The 27,924-nt window shown below is 36.1% G+C and overlaps 1 protein-coding gene across 1 annotated transcript; it reads right to left on the bottom strand.

Moving 5' to 3' along the window:
• Positions 1–26,902, bottom strand: LOC137391847 (branched-chain alpha-ketoacid dehydrogenase kinase-like). The gene is made up of 12 exons (XM_068078388.1): positions 26,709–26,902; positions 25,675–25,910; positions 24,639–24,707; positions 23,281–23,391; positions 23,083–23,130; positions 20,480–20,599; positions 10,859–10,957; positions 5,160–5,233; positions 3,822–3,950; positions 2,457–2,543; positions 2,156–2,332; positions 1–949 (listed from the first exon to the last, which is right to left on the bottom strand). Exons 2-12 carry the CDS (start codon positions 25,903–25,905, stop codon positions 805–807), a joined length of 1,290 nt encoding a protein of 429 aa, XP_067934489.1. The 5' UTR covers positions 25,906–25,910; positions 26,709–26,902; the 3' UTR covers positions 1–804.
• Positions 26,903–27,924: the final 1,022 nt, after the last annotated feature.

The following is a 27,924-nucleotide window of genomic DNA, read 5'->3' as shown; positions in this document are numbered from 1 at the left end:
TACTTGCTAGAACCTGTTTATTGAAGAGCTATATGTATAGCCCGATAAGAATTAAAATTGCCAACCAAAGAAAAGGCTCTAATAGACGAGCAGACTTAGATAAAAAGTGTGACTTCACACTACAGACATCACATGACAAAAGAGAAAATAACTCCAAGATAATAATAGTGAACACAACCAATTGAGCAAAAACGCTCATGAAGCAAACTGATTTTCACACTGAAACCACGACTATAGAGATTGACTGATAAGGATGATGCTAATATTATATTATATTCAACTCCCAACAATAGTCCACTGAAGATGGGGCGGAAGCATTTACAGCTCAACGCATCACAAATTGGGAGACTATTAAATGCTATTAACCGGATACATATGATTCAAGTAATAATTGTCTAAACTTATACACTGATAATTGGAAACGACTGAATAGCAACCTGTGCTCGGTAGATTTTTACTGTAATTTGGAGTATTATTACTTCAACTTACAAATATGACTGTTAATACTATCAACCGAAAAACACAAAACATTTCATAGCTTTTAGTAAAATAGGACAGACAACTTCTGCTCAATTAATCAACTATTTATGTATGACTAAAAACAAACATATGCTTCAGCAAAAACTGCTTTTAAAATTAAGTTAAAACAGCAGACTTGACTGGTTTTTAATTCTGTACTTGAAATGAACTGGCTTTGATTCTCAAAAAGCTAACATATCTTTTCCTATTAGAAAGATCAGAGCATTGGTCCCAGATGGCTTCGAGTGCACACTATTTATATTCTAGCTATAGACCTATAGCCTATTAAATACGAAAGCTGACTCCACGACCGTCAAGGTGTTTAAGTCTAAGAAAGACGTCTGTTCCTATTCCCTGCAGGGTTTCCATAGTGAGACTTCCGCCTAAATATTCGGCATAGGCCTTGCAAGCTGGGAGCCCAAAACCAAACCTACAAAAGACATATACATACATTTGACTCCGATGAAGCATAAATCAAGTAAAAAATCCATAAAAAAATATAATTCTGACAAGCCTCATGAGAAGGAATATTACAAGGAAAAATAACTCCTGACTGCAATAACTACTGCAACAGGACTCAAGCGAGTGTTTGAAGGCTCAAACTTCAACAAAAAAATAGAAAAACCAGAATGTGTTACCAGGGAGACAAGAAAGAAGCCTGTTGGCCTCTACAAATGCCAAAAAAGGAGAACATTTCATCACACAATGAGCCACCAACAAACTAATCAACAGACCATCTTGTTTTAGTGATTGTACAAGCGAGATGAATGGTTTCCCATTAATGCATCGCATCGCCTTTTCATGCAAACATTGTATTTCAACATACAACAGGTAAGCCATGATCAAAGTAAGCATGTATTTTTTTAAACTTCAGCGAGTAAAAACGATGTAACTTTTTTAATAGAATGATGATGTGAGATCAAGCTGAGCATCCTTTTTCCACCCTGTTTGTACTAAATTATAGAAAAATATAAACAGGCTTTTATGCGGCCACAAATAGCCAAAAGGTTACTCAAGAATGTTAAATTGAACAGTTAATTGAATAAAAAATGAGTTTACATTTAAATTTCATTATTATCTACACATAGTAATGACCTTTAGCTGGTACAATTGACTCAAAACATAAATGTGTGAGCAGACAACTCTGAAACCTTGGCTAGTAATCCTAAAAGCTACAACGAAAAGCCTTTCAAGCGAACTCTTTCTGCAAGCTAGAGACTGCCTAGAGGACGGCCATACATTTTATCGATTGGTAATATTTTTAGCCAACTATTTTAACTGGTCTTAAACTGTGCTATAGAGTCAAACAAAATACTTTCTAAATTTTATGGATTTCAATTAAGATGGTGTAAAATTAAAATGCCTCTATAGGCTGATTAGTGGAGATTACCATGTACTGTCAGAATGATAATATAATTATTATCATAATAATTATATAATGATATAATTGTAATATAATGATTATAATTTTGTGTCAAGAAACAGTGGCATAGTTCAGGTTTTAGGAAATGGTCATCAGGCAAAATTAATTAAATTCAATAAGTTTTAAAACTGCAAGATCCTACATCCAACAAAAAACTGCAGATCTCTCATGCATTATGATTTCTTCAAAAGATGTGTAAATGAGTAAGCCTACCCAAACATGGGGCCAGCAGCCGGTCCTTGATTAGGAGGAGACATAATAGACCTAAACGGGTCGGCTTCGGTGTCCTTTTCAGGAAGGTCCCTGCCTGGAGAACCAGCGGTAGTGAAGTGATAATCCCAAACTCTGCTCATGTCATCATGAGGAATACCGCCTCCTCGATCTGATATCCTGACAGAACGGACAACAACAACAATTTGCCGATTGCATACGAAACCTTGGATTTTATATGTTCTTTATAAACATAACGCAAACAGTAGTTTGGGTAAGAAACAACATAAATATAATTATTTACCTGAGAAGAAAGTCGACATCGTTATTGGCGATTGTGACATTTATCGATGGTAGATGGGACGCCCCTGCATGAGCCTCGACAGTCGCTCTGCAATCAACCAAATAACTCAATAGAACGGTAGTACTCAGATAAAGCAAGCAGAGGCCATTTCCCACCCTTTAGGTATGTATTTATCTAATATACCTATGTATCTAAGGCTAAAATTTACCCAACATTCACAAATCTCTAGTGAAGCACCGATTTTTCTTTTCAACACGATTTCAAGCTTATTCACAAGATGGCCTCAGTTCAAGGTAAGTATAGTTTGCATGCGACTAACCCTCCTATTCAATTTCCAATATTAATCTCCTGTCTTCAAATTCTAGCCTTTGATTGGTTGACAGATATATGACAAAGATTTATGGAAATATCACTGGCCTGTCGCTTGAATTACTATTTTAACCTCTCAGCAACCACTCAATTCCAGTTCCTCTATCTGTTTAATGCAAGGGATAACTAACCCATTAACAAACCAGTTTGAGAGACCAGTATATCATACACTAAGCGCAAGCTTACTAAGAGAAATTTACAAATACTGTTAAACCTCGGTTTTTAACTGCAATATATCCCGGATGGCTGTTCAAAAAGGCATTCGTTCAAATCATGAAATAAGTTTTCCCATTACAAATCATTTAATCCATTCCAAAACGAAAAAACAAATTTTTAAGCATTTTTACATTATTTAAACCATAAACTGTATATTAAGATAGCATGTATACAGAACTTGTCATAAATGTTCCATCAATAGAGGAAGCAAGGCTGGGTAAAGTACTGTTGTATTTGTAGCAACAAGTAGCCACCTGGTCTCCTCACACCTTAATGTCACATAAAAACGTGTAAAAATAACTTGTGTGTTTCATGCAAACAAAAGATAAATGTTAAATAATACGCTACAAAACACATCAAATAACTACTATTTCATAAACCACGATGAACCCAACTGCATACAACCGTTGATTACTAATAAAAATGAGAGAGATTATTATCGGCTTTTTTCAGCTGAGCTCACGGTGTCAGAGTTACAATTTTAGCTCAACATCAATCAAAGATTTTTGAATTTTCTGTTAGAACTTTGATTGGTTTAAAACATGACTCGCTCGAAATCCAATGTTAAACTATACATAAAGTTAAAAGCAATCAAAACATTGCGGTGCTTCTTTTCAAATCAGGCGATACATATGGACTCATAAGTTGTAAGTGTACTGATGCACCACCTACGCACTCTATTGAAATGCTATGGACTTCAAACTCTTTTTGCTAATGTTGATAAGTATGCATCAGATACGATACTATGAATTCCTTTCAAATACAGAAGTTATGGCATACCTCATAGAATTCTTGAACAGCTCCATGACGATATACTCTAAGGGAGCAGCAATGTATGGAAAGGAGGCATTGACATGTCCATTGACATTAACAGCAGGTGCCTTGCCATACCTGTGTTCGCACACCTTCCTAAAGCAAATGACCATAACTATATGCTAAAAGTTGAAATGATAATATCTAAGCTCTCCAAATTGGCCATTTCACATCTCCACCATTCCTGAGTAGCAACGCACAGCTGACGGTTGGAGCTTCACTAACTATTAAAAAAATCCATGATGGTGAGTAAGACACAAAGGAGTGACAATGTACTCAGCAATATTACTTGTTTACTCTAAAACTGTTCAATTATGAAAGTTTTTAGAAAATTCTTCAACTCGCTGTAAATTTTGAGCTCAATCATTCAATTTCATTCTCTTTCGCCTTAATAACCTGTAGAGCAAATAGTAAAATGATGAGTTTAAATTTTTACCAATACATTTACATCTTTTAAAACATAAAAGTTTATACATGGCATTTTGAATATTTGTGTAAGAAACACGGGCAAACTTAAGGCGCAAGGACTGAAAGAATAGAGGAGCCATCTTAATCAGGAAGCGCAGTTCAGCAAATTAGCATTTTTTGCATGCAATAAATAATTTGAGCCGCAATGCAATGTCTCTCAGAGTTTGATGAGTAGAGGTGTAACACTGATTATCTCAGCGAGCGCAACAGCATCACACGCCTAGTTGCCTCGAAATCATGAAGTATAGAGTATTCAAGAGTGATCGATGTTAGATGCCATTTGTACAGTTAGCCTCACTGGGGATGCCTCACTGGGGATGCCTCACTGAGGGTGCCTCACTGAGGGTGCCTCACTGAGGGTGCCTCACTGAGGGTGCCTCACAGAGGGTGCCTCACTGAGGCCAGCGTACCGAACCGTTAGACCAAGGCTAATGCTAGTTAAGTTTACTGATGGACCCTAATGGATAATTTTTGATATTCAGTATACAAATATATACTGAATATATATATATATACGTTGAGATATATATATATATCTCAACATGTATATATATATATCAACAGAATGCGCCATTTTGAACTCGGAAAAGCGGTATTATGCCATGCATCAGATCAAGCAAATAAAAAAACAATAAATGGATGTTATTGATGAGTCATGTTGCTATGACGATGCTCTATAGGAATATTGCAGATACATGCAAGTACACCATTTCTTTATGATTTCATTTAACATAGAGCTAATGAGTAAAAATAGTTAGATCAATACTAAAGAGAAACCATTCCTTCTGTGGAGATGACAACCCTGAACTCGACAAATTAGATTTATGAATGACTTACTGAGCGAAATCGGCCTTTCTTTCCAGAAGCTTCCTTGGCTGAAAATTTACAGCTATAATGCCGACATGCCCCTGCTGTAAGCATACATAAACATGAAAATAACAACTGTACGAATACATATACATGATAATTGACTCATGTGATTCAGGTTTAGCATGGGATCACTAACATTGTCAGCCATGAATCTTTGACAAGAAACAAGGGTAGAAATAAAAAGCAGTTGGTGAGACACAAGTAGATAGATGCTACAGGTTACTGTTAAACCTCTAATTGCACGCTATGGCGCTCTATTTTTCAACTCTTCCTCTATAGTGGCGGTCGATGTTTTTTTCAAATGGCTCGTCAGAAATTTGGGAAAATAAATTTAGCCCTTTTACGGGCGACGCGAATGTCGCCTATATTGTGCCCTCTTCTTCCGGCGGAGCAATATTAATCCTTTTGGATGCAATAAATCTTCTAACTTACCTTGAACTTGTTAAAGATCTCTTAAAAGTTGACTTGCAACAACATTCCCATTACAGTTATTTGGTATCAAAAGATTCACCATGTCTTACTCTGTTGTGTTGTAGGTGCCAAATATGTGGAAATGTGATTACAAGCTCTTAAAAGCTCAAAAACGAACAGCCGCCGTAGATTGGAATCTGTTTATTTCTCTGACGTAGTCATGACAGTTTGGTTATTGTCTTGTCACGTGATGTTCTCACGTGAATTGAAAGGCCAATAAAAAGCTCAATATAAACTTATCGTAGCACTAGTTTATGACAAACATTTTGGGTTTTACCGAAGACCCCGTATCAAATATAGATGCTCGCTACTTTACAGTTTTGTTTCGGCTTGAGCTAATCGTCATGTCGTAATCTAATCATGTGACAAATACTTTGAAAATAATTTTTGCAGCACTTTTCGATTATCACAGATGACCAACAGGCTCGTCATGATTATCAGACAATGATATGTACTCCTTCGAGGGAAGGTTAAAAAATTAAATGAATTTTTATGGTAAGTTATAAGATATCAGTGGTAAAAGTGACAGCATTACAATGACGATAAAATAGACGCGCAAGAACAATAGACATGGTTTTATTGAATGCGTGAAGTATATTTGTGAAAATATTTCGACGAATAAGGTTGCATGAAAGTGTAAACAGAAACCATCTACCACAGCTACGTCGCATTTGAGCCATTTTGGAAAGAGAACTTAAACCACGGCGGTCTCGTGTGGCTGCGATTAACTGATCATTTTTGAGCTTTTAAGAACTTATAATCACATTCCCACATATTTTGTACCTACAACACAACAGAGTAAGACATGGTGAATCTTTTCATATCAAATAACTGTAATGTGAATTTTGTTGCAAGTCAACCTTTAATAAATATGCATTGAGAAATCGAGAAATATCTCTACCAGTTGATATATATTGCTTGCAATTAATCTGCAATAATATTATAGCTTGTGTCCTGTTTTGCAATTTTTTGGAGCTTTCAATTTTTGTTTTATTCTAAATTTGAAGACATATTTATTTTATATCTTTATTTACCAAGGTTGTATAAAAGCTCATTGTATTCATTGATATGTTTGCTGCAGTTTGCAGCCAAAAACTAGCTTTTTATGTGCAATAGAAAAGGAGCTATGAGCGTCGATCAATTGTAAGATCAAATTATCACAATGATGCTATCAAATAATATGCTATAAATCTGCAAACTTATAAGTTATATAATGATAGCGGCGGTCAAATAGAGGTGGTGGTCAAATAGAGGTGGCGGTCAAATAGAGGTAGCGGTCAAACAGAGGTGGCGTTCAATTAGAGGTTTTACGGTAACTAACAGATATTAAAAGAATGAGTAATACCAGAGTGTTCATAACAACTCCTACTCATTGAACAGTGAACTATAATGATCAAATGATCAATATCTACTTTGAAGGGACAGTATACAGTCACACCTTGACATACGAGTTACCCAACATATAAGAAAACCGAGAAACATACGAGCAAATATCCGAGCGAGTTACTACCTTGAGATACGAGAAACCTTTGAGATATGAGCCAGTTCTCGATGGCCATTAAACGGCCAAATATGCAAAAAGCAGCTTTTAAGAACAGCATCGCTCGATCTTTTTCATCGTATCGGATTGAAAAAAATTTAATAAGGTCGACTAAGTTATAGTAAAAGCGAGGCCAAAAGCACCAATCCGGAAACAGGTAATAAAAAATGAAGACACTTACGAAATTAAAGTAAAATTTAGTAAACGATTAAAACTTAGCTTCAAGTGTGTGTTTAGTAAGCTAAATTCATTTAAGTTAAATTCAAAATTTGTGTTAGGTTACATTGCGTCACAAAAATCTAGTGTACCTAATGCATTGCTGCTCTCTTTCTCAAACTGCTGTTAGCCACTGCATATGTTTCGGAAGGTAAGAACTCTACGGAGCACTAAACATAGTAATGTTACATTTCACTGCTGATCATAACCACAGAATAGGTTATTGCTTCGCTTTGTGAGCGTAGGTAATTAATTACAACAAATAAAAACACATTTTTCCAACGTAATATTCTGGGAACAGATTAATTTGTATGTATTTATTTTATATAGAAAATATTGCATTGGGATACAAGCACATTGACATCCTAGCTCAGTCACAGAGCGCATCAAGCTCGTATGCCGAGGTATGACTGCAGTTTTGGTAGAACAAGGTCATATTTATCCCAGTAGTAAATCATGATTGTGAGTTTTGTAAACTGCTAGCTATTCACCATACCATGACTAGTTATATGGGCTGGTCTGTCATTGGGATAAGCAAGTTTTTTTGCAATGTGACAAACCGATACAGACATTTGGACATTGAATAAAATAATTTGTAACTTGCGTCAGTATTTCAACTAATTGTATGCAAATATATAATCAATACTGTACACTATCCTGTCCAAAATTATGAGAAAATATAATCAGGTGTCAATAAGTTTTTTTCAGACAAATATTTTAGAATTGCCATAAATTAGCAAATTGGAGATTATGCAAGAACCAATAAGAGAAACAAACTTCAGCGACAGTCCCTAAACACATCTCAACCTTTTAAAGCTGTGACACAAGAATTTAACAGCTTTATACAATGATGACTTTTATGCTTAGATTTAAGCTGAACCCAATCATAGATTTGCCTCCCTTGGTTCTGCAGTTTGTATGATGAGCTGTTCGGATTTTACAACTATGCATTGAATTGTTAACTACACAAAACTTCATACATGCAAGCATAGCAAAACATTGGGGTGTTTTTAAATTTTTGGCATAGCTAAAAATGAAAGATTTTGCATGAGCTGTTTGATATCATTTAAATAGTGCAATAAAAACAAAACGGAAACTAAACTTCGAGATACTGCAATATATTATATCGAGATACTATAATATAATATTGCTTCTATTGATAGACAGCAGCGTTCAAAAGACTTGAAGTTCTTATAAATGGATATGTGACGGAGTAAGGAAAATGACAATGCATCCATAATTTTTTCCGTGATTAGATTTGAGACGAACATGAGGCTATCTTAGACAACATTTTTTAAAAGCTGTGACCAAAAAATAATACAGTAGTAATGCAAAGTTCAGAAGATTAAATTTATTTTTATTTGAGTAGAGATTCAGATTCCTCATGCAAAATCTTTCATTTTTAGCTATGAAGAAAAGATGTCGCATTTGTCTTCAGATCTGTGCTACGCGTTGACTTGTTATAAATGGCTGTATGAGTAGATTACTCTTGATCAAAATAAAGTTGCCCGCCCCTAAACCATTTTTGCAAATCCATAGACTACAATTACCATGCCTCCTTTACAGAGGATATGACAATAAAATGGTGGCAATAAGAAACAAGGTGAAGACTAGGAAGGAACCTTTTTATGCCCGATATAATAGCTAATAAAAGCTTCTATAACAAGGAATTACAGACATCCACTGTTTTAACATTTTAAGACCAGCTAAAAATGCAGATTTGTCGTTTTGTTGAAAGTATTTGAATAAGTTTTATGATGCCTTCACTGTAGATACTGTAGATAAAACACATAGCGTGAGTTGCAATGCTGGCACAACATGCAATAGAATTCACTAAAGTACAATTGAAAATATTCAGCTATATAACCAAACCCCAAATTGATCTACGAAACAAGTTTGCAACTTGACTTATAGGTGAGCAAGTCTATTTAGTCATAATACACTCAGTTTCTATGGTAGGACATAATAGAAGACTGGCGAGCATTTCTGCTGACCAATTAAAAACCATTTGTCAGTAAATTACTTCATGTAAAAAGGAGTTGTTGGCCCTTGATTTTTCCCACTATTTACAATATCGATATAAAGCGAATAATCAACCTTGCTAGGGTAGAGATAATAAGTGATCATTGAGAGTGATAAAGCAACAAGCAGGGAGCCTGCACTTTAAACACCCCTTATGCACAATCATTTTGTTGAATTTGTTCTTTAATTAAAAAGTAGTTCAAAAATGAAAAAGTACTTCAAAAATGCCATTGTGAAGTACTTCTAGGTAGCTATTGGATTAGATGACTATAATTCATATAAAAACTCATATAAAAAATTCAGGAACTTGTTCAGATACAACAGATAATATAATAATACATGTAGTATCTCATAACTTAACAAGTGGCTGTATGGATAATGCAGTTGAATTATAACATGTAGATTCTGAAAGTCTAAAGGAGGATGAGTGTATGACACTTGACTTGCAGGAAGAAAGCTTGATAAAAAAACACACTCAGTAACCCTATCAAGGTGGTACTTCAACGCCAAGTTTTTACAATTAAGGCTCTCACTACCCCATAAACAAATCAACATGTCTGTTACTTTGCATGCACACTATCACTTTATACTATATAAGGCAGCACTCCACCAAACCTAAAGAGATTACTGTATGTTTATGTTAGATATTTATATCTCTAAAGCCATTCTTCATGCACTTAAACATTATTAATCAAATAATACTATTGACATTCTACCATAAAACTGTATACTCTGGATACCCTCTAAGCTACTGTACACTATATCCTACGACTATATCTTAATCATTCAATTGTATAAATCATCATAAAACTATGTACTCTCTTACACAACTATATGCTACAACCTTATCATACAACCACATACTACATCCCCTATGGTACACCCAATCAGACAACCGCTTACTCCAAACAACTACATTCTATCTATGACTGTAGACTAGGGATGTTTGAAACACAAACTATACAAGTACTCTGCACAAATTCTTTTTATTTGCACAACTGCTCTCAAGATCGGCCGAGATTAGTAGGCAACATGCAGTGAACAAGTCATGCAACATCCATGAGCTAGTACCGTAACAAGACAACTCCCTTGAAAACATTTCTGTTACAATTCAAATCACCGCAAATAGTGATTTCAAATCTGCTCTACGTTGAGTTTCAATTGGGAGCATAGCATAGACACGCTCTCCACAAATATACAATAGTCTCTGAAAACACTAAATGTGAATAGTACTTTTGCTGATATCATTCTAGATTTGCTAGGGACTTCCTTTGTACACTGACTGGTTTGTTGTTGCAGAGCATGGATAACTATTTGACCGTTGCCATGGCGAAGTGGCACTTAGCCAAACTGATTGCGCACATCATTAGAAGTTATGCTACTGCAGTAGAAAACTAGAGAGAAAGAGAGAAATCACCTGATTGTTATGCAGCGCGAGGTGGTACTCACACAGCATTCTTATTCCTAGCCTTGATGTCAGCGTCTTGTCTAGAAATGTCTTTATCAATTTGCCGTCCTGCAACACAACAGCACCGCATCTGTATTGTACTATTAAAGCGCAGTGATGTTGGTTCACGTCCTTACCAGCGTAGCAATGACAACGAACCAGACCCTATGGCTATATAACATATCTTTAATGTGTTATGTGTTTAATGTCTCATATGTAAGAAGCATGGAATATGACTTGACTTACAGTCGTTTGGAAGTAACTTGAACAACTCGAACTTGTCAAGAAGCACACACCAACTTGCTACTTGCCTTTTAATGAATAGAGATGAATTGAGTTTGTTAGCTGTGTTGGAAAATCAATAATTATTTATAATATTACAGAAGCAATATGTATGAACAAACTAATTCTTGTTTTATTAAATGAAAGTTGATAAACTAAATCGTATAAATTATCTATTGGATATTTATGGCTTGTAGTAATCTTGTTTAAAGAAGATTAAATAATCCAGTTAGCACTTGATGCCACTTAAACTAGAATGAAACTTGGTGGAATCACTACAAAAACAAAATGCTCAACAGATGGCATTCCATGTCTAAATGTAATGAAACCTGTAGGTCTAACTGTTCACTTTTTCTGCATCAAAGCATGGAGAAAGAAGACTCCATCATTCGGAGGTGTTATAGCATGGCCGATGAGCTCAAGTGGGTTGAGCTCCACATAGGCTAACATTTCAGTCATCTCAGTTATTGCATGTACTGAATTTTGTGCGGCAGGAAAGTTGGCACATTTAAAAACTGCTATTCTAATACAAAAAAAGGCTTCGCAATTCTCACCGTTTTCCACCATTTCTTACAATTTAACAATTGATTAAAAATTCACATTTTATTACCAACAAATGTGTGAGTCGATTATATTAAACTTAAATTGAAATTAAAGGAATCTCAAACAAAGCTGATTTCAAACAGAAGGAATCACAATGGAAATTGCAATCTGTCCAATGAGGGCAACTCATTTCACGAGGCGAATATACATAATTTATTTATTATACGTCCATGATGAAGGCTTATCAACCAACAGAGGTGGCTATCATTCCGTTTGTCTCTCAATAATACACTAAATCATTTATGATAAAAGCCTGTTATCTCTGTTTGGGTCCACACTACAGGTTATTGCTATAACCGTTCTACCTGATGTATATCACTGGCAGATTTTGCTAATTTCGAATTGCTGATTCCACCTTGGGTGAAACTATCCAATACACCATTCATTGTAGGTAACACTGACATAACCCTAACAAACCAACATCAGCGAGTACTAACAACCCTACTTGTTAATCAACATCTGCTACTGAAAAACATTTGTAATATGTTAGTTAATAATCTGTGATGTTTGAAATGTTGACGAAGAACGAAAGGTACATCTGACCTTATAACTGTGATGTTTGCAATGTTGGGAAGAACGAAAAGTACATCTGACCTTACCACTGTGATGTTTGCAATGTTGGATAAGGACCAAAGGTACAGCTGACCTTATCACTTACCAGGATATACCAAATTTATCGGCATTGTTGTTGAATAGTACCTTAATGATTCATAATAGGGGTTATCAGTCATAATGATGACCTTTACTGATGTGTTTTTATTGGCCTTAGCTAATCTATGTTATTATTTCACCAATGCTTCAGCGACAGACGAATGAGTAAGCATTATGCCATAATAAAACCTTCGCTCATGATTGCATAATAAGTTGCTCGCTCTATCCTAGAAAATGTAACATTCCAAAATTTCTTTTTTAGATCAACACAATTCAGCTGCCTGTTTATATAGTGAAAACAAAGACAAGCAATACATGAGAGGAATACAAAGACAAGCACACAATGAGCGCTCACTTCAAAATAAAGGTGTTCATGACGTTGATTTGTTTGGTCTCATTCAAGCCACGACCACCTTAGTTTTTAGGTGAGTGGTCGTAGTTCGATGTATTGCTTGTCTTCGAATTGTTTCGAGACTTTCAAGTGTTTGTAAGATCTGAAAGCACATCTTTATAACCAAATACTGTATACTATGTAGTTGTCTCTCAAGTGCTTTTTCAAAACACGATCAATAAATTTATTAATTCGCTGCCTTCAGCCCAGCAGGTGGTCTAGGAAACTCTGGCGCAGACTTTCTAGTGCGGACGTTCTGGTACAGGAATTTTTGGCGCCAGACCTTTTAGCAATGTTATTCATACACCGACGAAATTATTTATGCTTATATACAGTAAATAAATAACACAATGATAATAACAAGGAAATGCAAAAAATTTAATTTTATTCATGAAACTTCACAGAAGAATATACATACCAAACGCATACAAATAAACTGAAATTTCATTTCGGTTCAGCGTATTTAATTCATTCAGTTCAGTATTTTACTCGATGGTTATTGTTTATCGTTATAGTTATTGCACATTTAACGTGAGCAGCTTCAATCGATGCAGTTGAAGATCTGTTGCCATGCTGGTTTATGTGGTTAATAATTTTTTTCACTTTTAATCACTATTTCTTTAAGCACATGAATGTTTACGTTTACATCGCCAAATGTGATTGAAGGTTCACGTGAACTACATCTGTCAAATACATATATGTAGCTGTTATGTACACTTTTTCTTTTCCGCTTTGATGAGCTTGTTGAGCTGTGAAAACGCACGATGAAGGATGGATAAATTCTGAACTCGTAACCTGAACCCGAATGTCTACTCCAAAATGTCCTGCACCAGAAATCGTAAGTAACGCCAAAAAGCCCTGTGCCGGAACGCCTGCGCCAAATAGTCCCATTCCGCCCAGCAGATAGCAAAAGATATAATATACTGTGAATATTTGTGAAGAAACTAAACCAACACTGTCACTGATTAATTAAACTATATTCACTACAATCCTTGTTTCTGTGATTCAAAGACACCCCTCGAAGGAATTGTCATTCCTCTAAAAAATAGTTGCAGTTTTCATGCAGTCAGAGAAAATCGTCATAAAGTAAATTCACAAACTAATGCACGAACTGAGACATTTCACAAGGTCGTTAACCTGTTCCAGTTGTTTATCATTATCAACATATGATGTCGGCAAGTCCTTTCAATGTCATTTATACTAAACAGTTTAATAGCCATCCATTTTTCACACTTTTAAAATATAGAAGTAAAAATTAAGTAAAATAATAACTAAAATTATGTTTAGTATAATAAACTGACAGATAGTCGTGCTAGAAATCACACCACGTGACATTGAATATAATCCGGATATTACCGTTTTTTATTAGAATGATGACTTACAAGAAAAGCTACATTAAAAGCTTCACCAAAGGACAACATAGAGTTATATTACTGATGATTGAATTCTAGGGCAACATAGAGTTATATTACTGATGACTGAATTCTAGGGCAACATAGAGTTATAGTACTGATGACCGAATTCTAGGGCAACATAGAGTTATAGTAGTGATGACCGAATTCTAGGGTAACAGAGTTATAGTACTGATGACTGAATTCTAGGGTAACATAGAGTTATAGTACTGATGACTGAATTCTAGGGCAACATAGAGTTATAGTACTGATGACCGAATTCTAGGGTAACATAGAGTTATAGTACTGATGACTGAATTCTAGGGTAACATAGAGTTATATTACTGATGATTGAATTCTAGGGTAACATAGAGTTATAGTACTGATGACTGAATTCTAGGGTAACATAGAGTTATATTACTGATGATTGAATTCTAGGGTAACATAGAGTTATAGTACTGATGACTGAATTCTAGGGCAACATAGAGTTATAGTACTGATGACTGAATTCTAGGGCAACATAAAGTTATAGTACTGATGACTGAATTCCAGGGTAACATAGAGTTACAGTACTGATGACTGAATTCTAGGATAACATAGAGTTATAGTACTGATGACTGAATTCTAGGGTAACATAGAGTTATAGTAGTGATGACTGAATTCTAGGGTAACATAGAGTTATATTACTGATGATTGAATTCTAGGGTAACATAGAGTTATATTACTGATGATTGAATTCTAGGGTAACATAGAGTTATATTACTGATGATTGAATTCTAGGGTTGGCCTATTGAGAGCGTGCGTATGTAACAAATCACGTAGCCCTAATTTAACATGCATGCGTCAACCTTTCTGGCATATTTTGACACAAGCTTAAAAACCCATTAGCAATTCGTAAGCCATGATACCTGTAAGTAGAATATTTGGGACAATAATGTGATTTCCTGCAAGTGGTTCTTACTAAAATCCTATGATTGGCTCACGTTTTAAATCTGTCCTATGAAGATATAAGTAATGCACACTCGTAGGAGAACAGGTACTCACTTAAAAATGAACTTGCACCAAAGTTTGGTAGATTTTATCAGAAATTATCGATATTTTTCTATCATTTGCTAAAAATGCCATCAGTAGTCATGCCTATTGTTTAAAAGTGACTAATATATAGTCTCATCAGCACTGAGTACTTATATGTTGTTTACACAGCACTTAGAGGAAAAAATCGGACAATTTCTAACCAACTTAACCTATCTTTAAAATATTTGAAACATTTATTATAGAAATGTATCTCAAGCTATATTTGAAGTTTTCTTTCAACAATCAACAGCAAATACAAAATACAATATATGTCAATAGAGACGCGTAATACTGCAAATTGAACGCAATAGCCAATGTCATAACGAGAGGGACAAACAGGAAACACGACTACTGACGTATTTTTGAGACATAGTTTTCTTTGTAGCTTTTTAACCGCGATCAAGTTTTGTCGATTTTAATCTCGAAACATCCTGGCCAAATATCCTTAAAATATCAAAAACAATCACAAATGATAGAAAATATGATACTTTCTGATAAGATCTACTAAAATTTTATGTGAGTTCATCTTCAACCCGCATGTTCCTATTACCGGTACTCTAATGGAATACAGGAGATGTCAGGTACTGTGCAGTTATGTTCCTATTACCGGTACTCTAATGGAATACAGGAGATGTCAGGTACTGTGCAGTTATGTACCTATTACCGGTACTCTAATGGAATACAGGAGATGTCAGGTACTGTGCAGTTATGTTCCTATTACCGGTACTCTAATGGAATACAGGAGATGTCAGGTACTGTGCAGTTATGTACCTATTACCGGTACTCTAATGGAATACAGGAGATGTCAGGTACTGTGCAGTTATGTTCCTATTACCGGTACTCTAATGGAATACAGGAGATGTCAGGTACTGTGCAGTTATGTTCCTATTACCGGTACTCTAATGGAATACAGGAGATGTCAGGTACTGTGCAGTTATGTTCCTATTACCGGTACTCTAATGGAATACAGGAGATGTCAGGTACTGTGCAGTTATGTTCCTATTACCGGTACTCTAATGGAATACAGGAGATGTCAGGTACTGTGCAGTTATGTACCTATTACCGGTACTCTAATGGAATACAGGAGATGTCAGGTACTGTGCAGTTATGTTCCTATTACCGGTACTCTAATGGAATACAGGAGATGTCAGGTACTGTGCAGTTATGTTCCTATTACCGGTACTCTAATAGAATACAGGAGATGTCAGGTACTGTGCAGTTATGTTCCTATTACCGGTACTCTAATGGAATACAGGAGATGTCAGGTACTGTGCAGTTATGTTCCTATTACCGGTACTCTAATGGAATACAGGAGATGTCAGGTACTGTGCAGTTATGTTCCTATTACTGGTACTCTAATGGAATACAGGAGATGTCAGGTACTGTGCAGTTATGTTCCTATTACCGGTACTCTAATGGAATACAGGAGATGTCAGGTACTGTGCAGTTATGTACCTATTACCGGTACTCTAATGGAATACAGGAGATGTCAGGTACTGTGAAGTTATGTTCCTATTACCGGTACTCTAATGGAATACAGGAGATGTCAGGTACTGTGCAGTTATGTTCCTATTACCGGTACTCTAATGGAATACAGGAGATGTCAGGTACTGTGCAGTTATGTTCCTATTACCGGTACTCTAATGGAATACAGGAGATGTCAGGTACTGTGCAGTTATGTTCCTATTACCGGTACTCTAATGGAATACAGGAGATGTCAGGTACTGTGCAGTTATGTACCTATTACCGGTACTCTAACGGAATACAGGAGATGTCAGGTACTGTGCAGTTATGTTCCTATTACCGGTACTCTAATGGAATACAGGAGATGTCAGGTACTGTGCAGTTATGTTCCTATTACCGGTACTCTAATAGAATACAGGAGATGTCAGGTACTGTGCAGTTATGTTCCTATTACCGGTACTCTAATGGAATACAGGAGATGTCAGGTACTGTGCAGTTATGTTCCTATTACCGGTACTCTAATGGAATACAGGAGATGTCAGGTACTGTGCAGTTATGTTCCTATTACCGGTACTCTAATGGAATACAGGAGATGTCAGGTACTGTGCAGTTATGTTCCTATTACCGGTACTCTAATGGAATACAGGAGATGTCAGGTACTGTGCAGTTATGTACCTATTACCGGTACTCTAATGGAATACAGGAGATGTCAGGTACTGTGCAGTTATGTTCCTATTACCGGTACTCTAATGGAATACAGGAGATGTCAGGTACTGTGCAGTTATGTTCCTATTACCGGTACTCTAATGGAATACAGGAGATGTCAGGTACTGTGCAGTTATGTTCCTATTACCGGTACTCTAATGGAATACAGGAGATGTCAGGTACTGTGCAGTTATGTTCCTATTACCGGTACTCTAATGGAATACAGGAGATGTCAGGTACTGTGCAGTTATGTACCTATTACCGGTACTCTAATGGAATACAGGAGATGTCAGGTACTGTGCAGTTATGTTCCTATTACCGGTACTCTAATGGAATACAGGAGATGTCAGGTACTGTGCAGTTATGTTCCTATTACCGGTACTCTAATGGAATACAGGAGATGTCAGGTACTGTGCAGTTATGTTCCTATTACCGGTACTCTAATGGAATACAGGAGATGTCAGGTACTGTGCAGTTATGTTCCTATTACCGGTACTCTAATGGAATACAGGAGATGTCAGGTACTGTGCAGTTATGTACCTATTACCGGTACTCTAATGGAATACAGGAGATGTCAGGTACTGTGCAGTTATGTTCCTATTACCGGTACTCTAATGGAATACAGGAGATGTCAGGTACTGTGCAGTTATGTTCCTATTACCGGTACTCTAATGGAATACAGGAGATGTCAGGTACTGTGCAGTTATGTTCCTATTACCGGTACTCTAATGGAATACAGGAGATGTCAGGTACTGTGCAGTTATGTTCCTATTACCGGTACTCTAATGGAATACAGGAGATGTCAGGTACTGTGCAGTTATGTACCTATTACCGGTACTCTAATGGAATACAGGAGATGTCAGGTACTGTGCAGTTATGTTCCTATTACCGGTACTCTAATGGAATACAGGAGATGTCAGGTACTGTGCAGTTATGTTCCTATTACCGGTACTCTAATAGAATACAGGAGATGTCAGGTACTGTGCAGTTATGTTCCTATTACCGGTACTCTAATGGAATACAGGAGATGTCAGGTACTGTGCAGTTATGTTCCTATTACCGGTACTCTAATGGAATACAGGAGATGTCAGGTACTGTGCAGTTATGTTCCTATTACCGGTACTCTAATGGAATACAGGAGATGTCAGGTACTGTGCAGTTATGTTCCTATTACCGGTACTCTAATGGAATACAGGAGATGTCAGGTACTGTGCAGTTATGTACCTATTACCGGTACTCTAATGGAATACAGGAGATGTCAGGTACTGTGCAGTTATGTTCCTATTACCGGTACTCTAATGGAATACAGGAGATGTCAGGTACTGTGCAGTTATGTTCCTATTACCGGTACTCTAATGGAATACAGGAGATGTCAGGTACTGTGCAGTTATGTTCCTATTACCGGTACTCTAATGGAATACAGGAGATGTCAGGTACTGTGCAGTTATGTACCTATTACCAGTACTCTAATGGAATACAGGAGATGTCAGGTACTGTGCAGTTATGTTCCTATTACAGGTACTCTAGTAGAATACAGGAGATGTCAGGTACTGTTCAGTTATGATTAAAACCGACCAAATCTCATGATATTTAATGGGAGGAATTTGAGAGAGTAAATATAATATAGCAGGTAGTGACTGCAATATTTGCCTTCAGCAGTTATGCTTCAGCAAATCCTACCACCCTAGACAGATGCAAAGTGAAGCCATAATGTTGACATTGAAGGAAAGAAATATGAAGGATTCACATCAGTGGTTGACCGGATAGGTTTGAGGAAGCAAACAGAAGCTACGGTCAGTGACTGTGAATGTATTCTAGGTTGATGCACGAGGCTGGTCAGTTTTGGAAAGGCGCCAACTTTAACATTTCCCATGACTTGACCAGCAATAAATCTAAATCGATGAGATGTGGTACGCCAGAAATCCATACCATAAAATTAAACCTCTGACCCAAACAGAATAACAAAAAACTGAAGATACTTCAGCTAGCCAGCAGGCTGCCAGTTCACTTTTGCCAACATACTAGTTTTACCTTAGTGTGCACAATTCATATTTTATGTACAATATTTTATCTGTGTTGGGTTACCATTGATAAAATCAGTGTGAAACTATGTTTATACCAGCCATCTTGCAAACAGAGTTTTTGTGACTGATCTTTGAATGATTTTATAGGAGTTATCGGCTCAATTTTTCCCGGTAGCACCAAAACAAGTTTGGACCGAGAGTGGTTGACTTTGTGCCAGCTTTTATTCGCAGGGTCAGATAACTTTAGCTGATATATTTTTAGTGAGTCAAGCTTTAAATTTTGTTGACTGTTTTTTATGAAATTTCTACAAGAGGTTTTAGCGAGTTCACCAATTACTTTGCAGTGCTCAGCCCATCACCAATAATGGATAGCTATAGGGAGGGCAACCTTTCACTAACTGCATCCATCTCAATTATTATAGCAATGGTGCACGAAGAAATGTTTGGGTATCTACTCTCCTTGCTAACAGGGACTCTGGAGGGGCTTGGATTAGTATTGTTCCTGATTCACAGTCTCTGTCTGGTGCCAGAGTGATAGGAACATTTGCAAACCACTATAGGATGAATGAACGATGTTTCAAAGTGTTACTTGGTAGGGTTTCTCCTCTGAGTATTCAATGCGATACAGCGATGCGACAAACAAACACTCCACAGCAGAGATTCGCTGTAAAGAGTGATTTCATTGGCTACTCGCATTGAAAATCGGTCTAGAATTATCCACTGATTGGCACAGTTGTATTTTTATGTTATATGGAATGCAACATCAAACTTCTCTCTGAACAAAATCGATCTCGAGCTCGATTGCTCTTTTCACACAAGGGGATTCTCAGCCAGTGGGACAAATCATCCGGACAATCGGCAAAAAATTTGCTGGTGTGCTCGCAACTTAAAGCCGTCAAATGACTTGCAAGACATGAGACAGAAGCTATTTCTAGGTTATTCCCTTGAACAACAAACACCAGAAAATACGGCAATAAAAAAGTTATGAGATTTAGGAACAACTCACAGGAATATGTTTTTTAGATTCTTTGAAGCCCTCAGCGAGAAGTGTAACTACATCCCTGTGGTCATCCAGCAGTGACCTCAGCAGCTTACAGAACTCCATCTCTTGTTCTAAGGTCTCAATCTAAAACATACAGAATTAGATTTCACCTATCATCTACGGCAGCCTGTCATCTACGGCAGCAATCCTGATGGACAGTTTGCTAAACTACAGCCTGCTTAAAAACTTCCTACACTCATAGACATAGGAGTGCATAGACATGGAGTATCTCATCACTAACAACAGCCTCATGCGCTTTGTCTTTCTTGCATTGTCTAATCAGTAACATTAGCTTCTAAATTTTCTGTATTCGCATAATTATACAGAAATCTTCAATGTTCACTGAAGTTTGAATAATAAATTGACAACTAAATTATTACGGTGCCTATAAAACTCTCAACTGTCAATATAATTTATAGCAGTTTACCAGCAGATAGCAGCCTAATGTTCCTTCACTTCCATATGTTTGTGAAACCAAGAGCGTATTTAGGTGGGCAATAGTCATTTTAATATTAAGTTTGACAGGCAAACACATGACCATAACACATGTATCAACTTTTAGAGTAATAAGACTGATACTAATAATACTTATTAGTAATAAGTTGAGTGATTGCTTGGATTAGAACTTATCTGGATAGTCAAATTATTCTTCACTACAAATCTGTTTCGTGGTGTCTCTCGTCAGGTACCATTGTTCAGATGAGACAACTGATGAGTGACACATCGAAACAGACTTGTAGTGGGCATTAACTTGATTATCCGGTTAAGATTTAGTCTATATATGTCTATATATATACACACATATATGTTATATATTATATATATACACATATAGATGTTATATATTATATATATACACATATATATGTTATATATTATATATATACACATATATATGTTACATATTATATACTACACATATCCACCTTACCTGTACGACCCGACATTGCCCGGGTAATAAAAAAGTCTGCACAGAAAATTGATTTTGTATTTAACATAAAACAACACCTTCCATTCTAACTTTTCAACTACATATCATGAGAAAAGTGTTTTGTGTAGTTGAAATAATTTATTTAAGAGAAAATAAAAACAACCGTAAAGGTACTCAAACTTTGTCAAACAACTTTAAATTTCAAATTTCATATCATGAGGAAAACGTTTTGTGCAAGTCAAATAAATTAAAAAAAATAAAACAACTATAAAAGGGTTTAGATGTAAATGTGAAATAATTAGCAAGTAATAGCTAAATTAAGTCAATTTTGCTATGATTACAATGAAAGATCATTCGGTAACTCGGTAATGATGCAATTAATACAAACTGAGAAAACAAAATAAAAAATCTTGAATATGTTGAATTAATAATAGCAATTCTTGTATAAAAGTGTGTGTGTATAAAAAATGTTACTGTTCCACCAGAAGCTATCCATCAAAACTTTGAATATGACAATATTGGTACCTCTTGATACTGGTACAAATGTAAAAATGAGATATCGTACTGTGTTTCTGACCAAACGAAGAAAGAATGTCGAAACTCTTTCTACGGAGATAATATAATTGTCCGCGTGAGAAGAATTGGCCTTGACCCCAGATATAGTCATTGAACCTTATGAAAAATATTTCTTAACATGGGCATCGCAACACGTGGGCGCAATGCTAAAATGATTAGTGTGTGCCTATGGTATACGGAATATGATAACATCATTGATCAAGATGCCTTATGTAGCTCAATGGTAGAGGGCCTGGATAAAAAACTCACGGATGCATTCGTCGTGAGTTCAAATGCATCAGAATGCGGAATTTTATTTTCAAGATTTTAATAGCTATAGCTGGACATGCACACATACTCACATATGACCAACTTAGAGAAATATATATGTTATATATATATATAGTTTGTGAGTTTGACACATGTGATATAGTTAATAATAAATTGTATTTTGTCATTGTGAGTGAGTGCGTTAATCTGCGTAAACGCTATACGTTTCCACATTTTGGCTTATATCCAAACTTCATACTCATATGCTCTGTACCTTCCATCAAGTCACTAAATATATTTGGTTTCAAAACTCCGCCTGGTTCCTGAGAATCAGCCTCTTAAGGACCCGCCTGCAGACTATCTGATTGGGACCGAAGAAATCCTGTGCATCCCAGGTCTTACTGACAGTGTTAAGGCTATTAAAGATTATGAACTCAAAAGCTATAGCTTTACAATTTTAGCATCCTTTTACAAAAAAGAGCAAATTTAAGACATGGCATATATGGTGTGAGCGTTGAGGCACTATAACTGCTAACAAGAAAGTGACAGCTGATATAATTATGGCGCAAGCGCAAACAAAATCCAGGGCTTGATGCATGGGACACGCTCTGGTATCAGCCAACCATGTTAAACCTTACTGGATAGAGTGCTGAAGGTCTAGCCACACCATTACTAATTTACTATCCACGCACCCCCGTAGCGTGCGCAGCATGATGCAGGCAGAGACATTAAAACAAGAGAGATAATTTAACTGATAGGAGGGCACTAAGTAAACATACTTTGCCTCTACAAATGCCACACCAATACTCACTGGTGGAAACTCATCCAGCTTCTGAAAGGCCCGTATGTAAAGTTCATGCTGAAAAGGACAAAAAAAGAAGACATGACACTGTCCATGACATGTATGACATGTCACTAGATCAACTATAGATAAGGCTATGATACACAGCCATGACTTTTGCAAGTATTGGTTGAGTGACCACCTGTTAGCAGGTGTCATTCTACCTACCACTTGTATGATACTCGGGTTACATCCTACTATAAAGGGTAGTTCTCTAAATGCTGCCACCCTGTGTGCTATCCTCACAGGCAGTTCCTTATGCAGGTATTGGGCACCCATCTACAATACTACACCGTGCAGACAACCATAACCAATATAATGCAAAATAAATATGGAACATCACATAGAGTGCTGCAGAATGCAAACATCAAATTAGTAGGTCTAAGCCAATCATGACTATGTGTAGAAAGATATCTTTTGTTTATAGTATGAAAGCTACATTTGTATCCAGCATGGGCCTATAGGCCTGAACCCTGCTCAGCTATGATAAACCATGATTACAAGAAGATATGTGTCATTAGAGGAAGAGAGAGCGCTAGACACTGGAGAGAGAGAGCACGTGTGCCGAGCATGCTATGAGTAGTTAGTCACCCTTGATATGATCAATAGCACCAGACTGTTCCAAATCTATTGTTTGCTTAAAAAGTTTGACTGGCCGATACCGCTTCTTATGTAGGCCCTACAAACAGCCACTCGAGAGATGTAAGATGTACAAGCCTCTTAGGGCCTAAGAAACAATCCACACTGCCTTTGCTGGGAAAGATTGAAGAACAGATGATTTAGTAGCTGTTCTCCGAAGCCTTTCTACACATCCTTTTAAGTTCTCTCAACCTCTTTAACAAACCAAAACTGACCAAGGCAGATGTGAGCGCAATTTAGTGAAGAATGACCAAATAAGGAGGGTAGAAGCTGTTGCTGTCTATCTTTCTAAAAAAATTGAGAGTACGCTGACCTCGACTAGACTATCTACAGTTTGTTTGATTACCAAACAGAAAAGTAAAAATAGATTATTTTAGTTGATTTTGACAAAACAATGTTTATATAAGCTATGAAACATTCAGGGCAAACAATCATCTTTTTTTTTAAATTACTGAATAAACCAGGTTTTTTGGTTTAAACAGGTTTTTATAGTTTATTGCACTTTGGTTGTAAAATGACTATAATAAATGGTTTACACATGTATACGGGGTGGCTATTACGTTCTATATTATACGGCATGGTTATATATAATTATACGGTTTATTTAATTATACAATGTGTAATTGTATGTCAATGTTTAGTTGTATAATAGGCTACACTAAATATAGCACAAAAAAGGTAAAAGAAACTACAGAGTACATGCAGACCCTCAGAAATTATAATAATAAAAAGTGGGTCAACGATGGATTTAGAAATGAATTTGATGAGGAGAATAGCATAGCAACTTGTCATTACCATGTTTATGGATTGATCTCTATCTGACCTTTATTTCACTACATGCGCTAATGGGTAAACAATCTTTAATGTGTCCAGGGCTATTCACTTACTAGCATATGCGTGTCATCCGACTGCTTTCCTGCATATAAGAGGGTCGATGGAACGAGTCTTACCGAGTCCTGTAAATTTATATAGATGTAAACTCATATTACTCGCATATTATTAATGCAATTACTCATCCATTAGTGTACAGACCACAAACACAAAAAAATTGAATAGAATAGCTGGCAACTTCTGTACAGAAGCAATCAATCTTCAATTGTCCAACAACAATAATGGCAGCTTCTATTGTTATAAACAAGCACCCCAGAGCTAAGTTACTAGACTTGAAAAGAAAGTCGAGATTGCAAGAGAGTGAGATAGCTTGAAACAAGCTCTTGTCCATGTACGCTAGTTCACACTAACATGAAAGCAGTCGCAGGTAATATCTCAAATTGTCTTTGACTCGTAGAAATACTGCAAATAGCTTTATCAGCTTCGGCATTTGTATTAATTAGTCTGAAGCGCAAGGTGTTTGTAGGCCTTAATGAACGGACTGCAGAGATAAGTAGGCCGCTGTAAACAGATGTCTGTTACTGAAATTGACAAATTTAACCCAGAAAAAAATACAAAAAACAAAAATAAATTGTTAATTTAGCTTGTCTTTGTGGTCATTTACTTATTTATGGTGCAAAGCTACATATACTCTTGCAATATCCATCTCAATTTTCTCTAACTGCCATATTGGAAAACATAATAAATAGATAAGATATGAATACAATATCAAGTTCATGTTACCATTGACTAGTCCATCGCGGTTCATGATTTATACCAACACCAACCTACCAAAGTTGTCAACAAGTACCATAAATGTATGAAAAAGCATAACTCCATTAACTAAACTGTGATTCGTGTGGCTTGCTTGCAAGTCAATTGGGAGACATGGTCACACTGCACCGACGCAGCAACGATGGTGCTACAGTGACTCGACCTGAACCAGGCTTTAGCCCGTCAGACAGCTTGATAAAAATCATAAAATAGCAAAATTTGGAGAATGTTTACAGCCATCATACTATATGGTATACACCAAGCCTTTGATGAACCGACCTTGGCAGCAGCAAAATCCAGAGAGCTGTTGTAATAGTAAGATGCAACTGTCCGAGAACGTTCAGTTAGGCTAGAAATTCTCCTTATTTTTGTATCACTGCTGCACTTGGAGGCAGATGAGTGAAAAGGTAATTTTACTGAGGGTTGGAGAAGCGTAAGCTGATCAGCATCAACCAACTTGTGAATAGCGCCATTTTTGTTGACTGACTGGCACGCTCGGATGAAATTCATGTTACCTGTAAAGTTCAAAGCTAGAGAGTCACCCTAGATTCGTTAATTTTAAGTTGCCTAGGTTAGAGATTATTTTAGTATGCTTGGCATTACAATTGTACAAACCGGTTTGTAATGCCGTCACAATACGGGAGAGTACCTGAAGTTTTCTATCTAGCATCAACACTAAATCTAATTAGGAGACTGAAATTTATAATAAAATAATACATACATAATTGTCCAAACTTACTGTGCAAGTCTCAATGTAAACAATATCCAAAATTTCCTTAGATCATGATGCAAAAAATAAATTTCGACAAACATCGAGGGTGAAACTAGTGAATAAATAAGACATGAGTGTTGAGTAAAACGTAACTTTTTAATGAAAAAAACTTGCTAAAGAATGAACCTTTCAGACTAACTCATGACACAAAAAATTAAAATACTACTCAAAGCAGATGACGCTGTCGTTAACAAAAACTTTTTAGAACTTATTGCACGAGATGGTGTATTCACTTGAAACATCACCTAGTGTAAATGTGTCAACCATGAGTTATGTGTTAGCAGATAAGCGTTTGTATGCAGTTTTATTTTATTCAATCTACAACGTTATTGATTCTTCAAAGTCGGTTAAAAGTTAGAAACGTGATACTGGTAAAAAAAACGTCGTGCAGTCACAAATTTTGCAAATCACTAAAACAAAATTAATACTAAAATAAAATTGCAACATTAAATAGAATTAAAAAAAACCAAACGATAGAAGATGATATTAGTGACTATTGATGAATAATATATAAAGCTGTTTAATCAGTGTTTATCCCTACCTTTAAATATAATTACGAGCTGTCACACAACAATGATGCTGCTGTCACAGAACATTCAGTAGATTAAGTAAATTTATACGAATCTTGATGATTGTGATATTCTTCAGTTCTGCTCCGATGAAGGTGTCTTAAACTCATCATAAACACCAAAAAAGAGGCTTTATTCACCTCCGAAATTTTGCACAACGTTCTAAATTCTGTATGTAACTTAGACTGAGGTAAAATTGGTTTGAAAAGAGATCAATCAATTTTACGGAGAAAAGCATAGAAGCAGCTACAGCCTGTTATACATGGATATAAGAGTTCTACGTCTTTGTTACTAGGCAAAGTGCTCAGAAGGAATGCTTTCATTTACGGAAGAGCACAACTTCGACTACACAAAAAAATGATCCTTCGGGCAAACAATTCAAGTTTTTATAATAATTATTATTAAATGATAAAATAATTTTTTTTAAACCATTTCATTTTGCTAAATACCAGTTTAGTTCAATAACTTCATATGTTATTTAAAAAAGGAGTTACTTGCTCTCTGTGAACAAGACGGGCTTTAAAAGTTGATGACCGTGTTTGTCGTGAGTAAGTAACTCCTTTTTTGAAAGAAGTCTGTAACACTACGATAAGTCCTCACAGCCAAGCGTTTTATATAAGTTCTGTATATACATCACGTACACATGTACATTGGTAAACTAGCTAGATAACTTCATGGTAGACAAGTAGAGCAGAAGAGATACTACAATATACATATCTAGAACAGTAGCCAATGACTATCACATAGCCAGCAAAGCAAAAGAAAAAAGTGAAAAAAATATTATACTATCGCGAAAAAGTGCTGGCGTATAAGAAAAAATGCAAATTCAATAATCATTAAAGCATTTGGTGCAACAGCACCTGCGTATAATCTGCATATCAAGTTTGGCTAAAATTTGGAAGGTCTCTGGTAGGAGACCCGAGCTTAAGTAGACACTACTTAAGCTACTCGAAAAACTGCCTATTCAGCTACTTGTATAGATCATATATTAATTAATTTTTGTTATTTAATTATTGTTTGTGGCGCAGTGAAAAAAGGCACATTTGACCACTAACCTATATTTGCCTGTTTTGATAAAGTTTTAATGAATGAGTCTGAACAAATTCTTAAACGGAGTTATAAAAACTTTAATCCTGATGAATTAAAAGATCTTTTGAATGGGGCTGACTGGGACCCATCGGTTTACTA

This window comes from Watersipora subatra, chromosome 3, assembly GCF_963576615.1.
Source record: "Watersipora subatra chromosome 3, tzWatSuba1.1, whole genome shotgun sequence".
NCBI lineage: Eukaryota > Metazoa > Bryozoa > Gymnolaemata > Cheilostomatida > Watersiporidae > Watersipora > Watersipora subatra.
The sequence above is the reverse complement of the archived record's forward strand: the minus strand, read 5'-3'. Positions and strand labels throughout refer to the sequence as shown.

Coding starts and splice junctions, on each gene's coding strand:
- LOC137391847 (XM_068078388.1), bottom strand. CDS start 25,905: ATGAATTTCATCCGAGCGTGCCAGTCAGTCAACAAAAATGGCGCTATT. Junction 24,708..25,674: donor TGGATTTTGCTGCTGCCAAG/GTCGGTTCATCA, acceptor ATAAATTTACAG/GACTCGGTAAGACTCGTTCC. Junction 23,131..23,280: donor ACCCGAGTATCATACAAGTG/GTAGGTAGAATG, acceptor TGTCCTTTTCAG/CATGAACTTTACATACGGGC.